Source organism: Cricetulus griseus, chromosome 5 (genome assembly GCF_003668045.3).
Source record: "Cricetulus griseus strain 17A/GY chromosome 5, alternate assembly CriGri-PICRH-1.0, whole genome shotgun sequence".
In the NCBI taxonomy this organism is placed as follows: domain Eukaryota; kingdom Metazoa; phylum Chordata; class Mammalia; order Rodentia; family Cricetidae; genus Cricetulus; species Cricetulus griseus.
In genome coordinates, this window is record NC_048598.1 from 11,339,096 (window position 1) to 11,345,318 (window position 6,223).

Genomic DNA, 6,223 nt, shown 5'->3' on the forward strand with positions numbered 1-6,223 from the left:
GATAGTGCCCATGTTAACATGTTGATGGAGACCTGTTCCATTTATTTCCTCCTCCACTTCCCTCTTCCCACCCCATCCCTTCTTTTCTTTTTAACTAAATAAAGAATGTTGCAGCTGGGCAAGGGTGGCACACACCTTTAGCCACAGCTCACAGGAGGCAGATTGAGGCTAGTGTGGACTACAGTGGGAGTTCCAGCACAGCCAGGGCTATGCAGTGAAGCCCTGTCTCATAAACAAACAAATAAACAAGGAAGAATGCTGCAACATATATCTTGTATATGCTTTTTTGATGAAACTTTAGGTTCATTCATAGAGTAAACCCTAGTGGCAATGAGTTTCTAGATGAAAGGACTTTAGAAGATGCATGGAAGTCTGTTAGTAGCCATAACTGCCCTTCAGAGACATTAAGCCTCCTAGGTGACACTCCCAGATACAAGTACATTTCCTCACTTTTGCCACCACCAGCCATCCACATCTTAGGGTTCTGATTGGAACAAAGTTTTGTTCTGAGTAAGTAATTTTGAACTTATTGTTAACTTTGTAAGTTGTTCACATCTTCTGGCACAGTCAGTTACCTGCCAGTAGTTATCTGCTTCTTCCTAACCAGCTGTTTTCTGATACTTAGGCTGGCTCCAGCTCGCTCAGTGGCTGCTGACGATGCATGACTGAGGGCCTGCAGAAAGGAGCTGGCTCTGGCAGTAAGGTGAACCATGTGACTCTGCCAGCCAATGTGTCCATCCATGTGGAAGGTAGGGGTTGTTCACTTGCCACATTGTAGAAAAGCAATTTTGTAAACATAAACCATTATAAAATCACAATGTCAGTGTTGTATAAGTTCACTTACTTTTGAGAACAAAGTTTCAAATTTCTTTTTTAATTCTTTGAATACAGGGTCTCAGTTCTATTCTTGGATGGGGTGGAGCTCACTATGTATACCAGTCTGTCCTTGAACTCACAGAGCTCCTCTCACTATGTAGCCTTGGCTGCCCTGTACCTTCCTATGGAGAGCAGTCTGGCCTTGGACCCACAGAGGTGGCCTACTATGCTGGCTTTAGAAAAAAAAAAAAAAAAGCCACTTAAGAAAATCCTCAGAGAGTTCCAGAAGAGCTGTCATGGTTTTGTAGGAAAACTACTTTGTAAGTAATTAATAATAAAATTATTTTAGTGATAGTTTTTGAATGACTGGCTAATAATTTAGAAGGCTTTAAAATACTTTCACTTCATCTGCTTCTTCAAAATTTCTAACTTGTGTGTGTGTACACATGGGTGCCGCAGAATAGAAAACATTTATAGTCTATCAATGGGCAGTACGAAAAAGATGGCTTTCTTTTAAAAATGTTTTTCTTGATTCTCTAAGATCTCATACACACACACAATGAACTATGGTCACACCCACTCCATTTCTCCCCCCAACTCCCCCGAACCTGCCCCCAACTTCGTGTCTTCTTCTTCCTTTTTATAACCCACCCATGGCTTTCTTTTGAAATAAGATATTGAGAGCAGATGTTCTAGTCCTGCCACTTTGACTAAATATGAATCTCAGGATGTTCCCACGGCGCCTGATGCTTGGAGGTTTTATGATTACTGTTGTAGTTTAGCCTGAATGAGGGGCAAGCATACGCAATTCCAGGGATGTGGCTGTGAGTCTCAGTGCCGCAGTCTTCATGCGGCCTGCACGGCAGCACGGGCTGCAGCCGCCTCGTGTGTTAGTCCAGCGTGTGCTGCTCCCTAGCATCTCCGCTCCCCTCTTCTAGTCCTCTTTACTCCCTGAGCAGCCAACTGGAGACCATTTGGTCTGCAGAATCCCTTAGACCAGTGGTTCTCCACCTCCCAGGGCTACAACCCTTTAATACAGTTCACGCTGTGGTTACCCCCAGCCATAAGGTGATTTTGTTGTTCTTCATAACTAATTTTGCTACTGTTATGAATTATGATGTAAATATCTGATATGTGATCCCAAAGGGATCGTGACTCACAGGTTGAGAACCACTGTCTCAGAATCTTAAAATTGAGGATCTCAAATCATTTTTGTTGGAGTTCAAGCTACCAGCCGTCCCTCAGCAGAAATTAAGACAATGTTAGTATAGCCTATTCATTAATTTGTTTTTGAAATATGTTGCATGTCAATGTAAGTAACGTTTCGTGAGAAATAACTAGTTTCCAATTATTCTCCATTGTTTGAGAGCCATTTTAATGTGTGACTTAGTGGGCAGCACCGGGGCTTCCTGTCTGCTCCTGTATCCTGTTGAAACACCATGTACCATCTACCCCGGGAAATGACTGGACATTGTGGAGAGAAGGAGGGTGAAGGGGCTCGCTATGATTTGTATTGTCAGGAAAGCCCTTTTGCAGTGCAGATCCCTCAGGAAGGTCTGTGGGTCATCTGGCACTTTCTCTCTCTCTGGCCTGAGGAAGAAAGAGGTGTTCCTGCCTGGCTGTGGCCTCAGAAGAGCATTTATCTTAGGGAGAGTTTGCCCAGGGCCTGATTTGGGGCACGCTACCCCCACCCCTTTGCTTGCCCTCATCATGCTGTAGGTGGGAGTCTCCAGCTGATTGGCACTCTGGTTTCCTTTAAAGTGCCTGCATTTCGTCCTGTAAGTCTACCAAAGGCCTTTTTCTCTTGGTTACTGAAAAACGTTAAACTAATGGGATGGAATCTGCTCAGTGTTTGTTTCTTATAAATCGTTCAACTCTGTTGTTCGTTTCTGTTAACAAACATCAGTAGCAAAACAAATGTCGAATTAGGTAGTAGTATTAATGACAGATATGAACTAATTATTTACAGCTGAAAGCTTTTTTTATTGTGATACCCAGACCTTTGGTTGAGTTTTGTTACACAATGTCTATGGTACTGTTTTCTGCTAGTGAAGGAATTGCTAATTTGTAATACAGAATTAGATATACATTGTTTTATGGTGTAGTATCTCACAACAGTCTGATGTTCAGTACACAGTACCATGAGAATTGTTCTGACACCGATAGAATGGATGCCCAAGGTAAACAACTGAGAAGGAGGAGAGGCTTGTTTTAGAGATCTCAGCACATACAGTTCCTTAGGCTCATGCTGGGCATTATGCCACGTGGGATGCCACGTGGGATGCCACCTGGGATGCCACGTGGGAGCAGGTGCTGGAGGAGGCCTATTTACTTGATTCCAGCCAGGAAGCAAAGAGAGAGGAGGGCCTCAGGGCTTCATTCTCCTTTTTGTTAAGCTTTGAAAACTCATTCTCATAGGCTGGCCGTGTCTGGGGAGGAGGGACCCAGTTGACAAAACTATCCATTGGGAAAGGCTTTTGATGGTATTCCAATCTCACTGTCTGTTTCCTGCTGCACTGAGATGTGAAGTCATCGTCACATGATTCTGCCATCGTGAACATTAGGAACACTGCCATTCCTTTGCCACTGCAATGCACACCAACAGAGACCTTGTCTCTCCTGGGTGGTTTCTGTCGGGCTTTTACATCACTACAACACAAAAGCAAACAATGCATTCTTCAAGGGCTCACCCTGGTGACCTAACTTCCTCTCCCCACTTTCTGAAGGTTCCATCACCTATGGCAACACAGATTGCTAACCAAACCATTGGCACTAGGCCTTTGTCGGACACGCTGTGTGAGAACTGATTTTTCTGGTGCTTTGCTATATGAACAAGTTTGAAAATACTTGCAGAATGCAAATTGGAAAGACATATGTAGCTTAAATTGATGTCTTTTATCTTAGTTCGAGTTACAACTGATGTGATGAAACACCATGACCAAAAAGCATTTTGGGGAGGAAGTCCATATAATAGTTGATTATCAAAGCAGCAAGGGTAGGAACTCAAGCAGGGGAAGGACCTGGAGGCAGGAGCTGATGCAGAGGCTGTGGAGGAGCGCTGCTCACTGGCTTGCTCCTCATGGCTTGCTCAGCCTGCTTTCTTACAGAACCCAGGACACCAGTCCAGGGTCAGCACACTACAATGGGCTGAGCCCTCCCCCATCAGTCACCAATTAAGAAAATGCCTTAAGCTGGGTCTTATGGAGACATTTTCTCAAATGAGGTTCTGTCCTTTCAAATGACTCTAGTTTATGTCAAATTGACATTAAACTCTCAGGGCATCTTTGTACAGCATAAAGTTCTCTGCATCTCAGCCACAGAGAGACAAAGGCATGGGGGAGAGGCCCTTTCAGTAACCTCTTGACTAAGACACTGTCTCTGATACAGCTGATGTCTTTTACATTTCCCCTTTGTGCTTTTCTCATGCTAATGGCAGAGAGAACTACAAGGACAGAGTGGCATCTACCATGTCTGTTAACTTGTATTGCTTTATGCCACAGACGCAGGGATTCATGTCTCAAGATGTTTTGACTGAGCATCTACTAGATGCTTAAAAGGTAGGAAGCAAAGCTAGCAGAGTCACATTAGTCAGCCTTCTCTTCACTGAGTAGTCTAACCCTGCTGATCTGTGGATCTGTGGTAGAAGGGCTCCCAGAGGCTCCTGCATTCAAATGCTTAGTCAGTCACCAGGGAGTGGCACTATTTGAACGGATTAGAAGGATTAGGAAGAATGTGTCACTGAAGGTGGGGTGGGCTATGAGGTGTCTAAAGCCCTGGCTCTCTCTTGGCCTGTGGACCAGGTTGTAGCCTCAGCTACGGCTCCAGGGCTTCGTGTGCTGCCATCCCTCCACCATGATAATGGACTGACCCTCTGAAACGTAAGCAAGCTCCCAGTTAAATGCTGTCCTTTATGAGAGTTGCCTTGGTCATGGTGTCTCTTCTCAGCACTAGAACAGTGACTAGGACACCGTCCAAGGGAGGAGGAAGTTTTCATGTACTTGGATGACTGAGTGTTGTTAGAGACCATCTTACCCTGTATTTTCTTTGAAAAATAAAAATGCAAAGCTGTCTTTTCTTGATGTAAACAACTTAAGGGAAGAGATATTTACTTGCCATGGTCATGTGACTTTTGCTTCTGGGCCTGTGCTGAGGTAGAATGTGGTGGTATACCATGGTGGGGGAAGGGCGTTCACCTCGTGAGCAGCAGGCAGAGAGACAAGGATTACCTTTGAGGGCATATTCCCAATGACTTCTGTCCTCCCACCCAGCTTCACCTCCTAACAGCGCATGCTGCATTCGCTGTGAACTAACCAGTCACCCTCAGTAGTGAGTGCCATCAGCTGGGATCAAGCCTTCAACACAGGGGAAGACATTTCATATCCAACCCTAACAGTCTCAAAGTACGCTGTCAGGTAGAGTGCCACTGACTGAGGAGAGGACCTCAGATCTTCCTGGTAAATAATACCTGCCTTGCTTTTTAAAAGGGGATTAGCACAGTGTAGAGGGCAGGTGAGTTCGGATGTGCCTAGCAGGAACCAGCCCTCTGAAGCTAGCTGGAATAGACTAACCCTGTCAATTCAAAGGTAGGAAACCCTAGTGTGCTTTGTGTCAGAACTGCTGTGAGGCCATAATCTTGTCTTTCCTTTGAAGAGCCTTTCCTTACAGAGGGCCAGGTCTCTGACCTACAAAGCCTTGAAAGGAAATTCCTTTATGAGTGTGAAGTTGCTGCAGGTGACTTGACACACCATGTTGACCTAAACAGCTTCAAGGGAGGTCTTTAGGGGGAAAGAGTTCCTTGTTTCAAAGGATTCCTTATGGAATTTACAGTTCAGTGTGATGGTCTCAGAACTCTCCACTCTGGCATGTTTGCCTGCAGATGTTTCGGGGGATGGTCAGTTTGCTGATACATGGCACAAACTTTACGTTACACTTGAAATATGTCTTGAGACATTTTTTATAGCCAGCTAGAGAGGGGAAAATGCTCTCAGAAGCTGAAGGCTCAGTTTCAGGAATACCAAGTTAGCCTTTCTTGTCTGGTGTCAGATTAATGGGGAGTTGGGAACTGAAAGCTGGTATGTGTTACCCTAAAATGCTGCTTGTTAAGACAGGCACATTTCTGAAATAGTTGTTTGAGACCTGAAGTTCATGCCCCTCTTTTCCTGCCTGCTCCAACTTCCAGTCATAACCAGAATGTCTACATTGTTCAGTTGATTTTATTTAAAAAAAAGACAACTTGTTGGTTCTTTCTGGTTTTAATAAATACACAGCTTGGCTTAATGGTTTCCTGAATTAAGTAAGCCAAAAGCTGCATTGTTACTGTTTCTAATATTTTTGTGCTTAAAATGTGGATGCCATTGAGAATGGCAATCATTTTCCTAATTTGGCAGTTGGAACAGACTTTGGGTCA

At 44.4% G+C, this 6,223-nt stretch overlaps 1 protein-coding gene across 7 annotated transcripts in view; it reads left to right on the forward strand.

Annotated features, from left to right (window-relative positions):
- Positions 1–6,223, forward strand: part of Disp1 (dispatched RND transporter family member 1) — a 137,838-nt gene that overhangs the window by 51,107 nt on the left and 80,508 nt on the right. For 4 of the 7 annotated variants that reach the window (XM_027418778.2, XM_027418777.2, XM_035445071.1 and 1 more), the window contains one exon: positions 626–749. The exons of 2 other annotated variants lie outside the window; for them this stretch is intronic. In XM_027418778.2, coding sequence (XP_027274579.1) covers positions 662–749 — 88 coding nt within the window. In that variant the 5' untranslated portion in view covers positions 626–661. Of the gene's footprint in view, positions 1–625; positions 750–1,112; positions 1,137–6,223 lie in introns of those variants that run through there. One more of the 7 variants, XM_035445070.1, reaches the window with a different exon arrangement.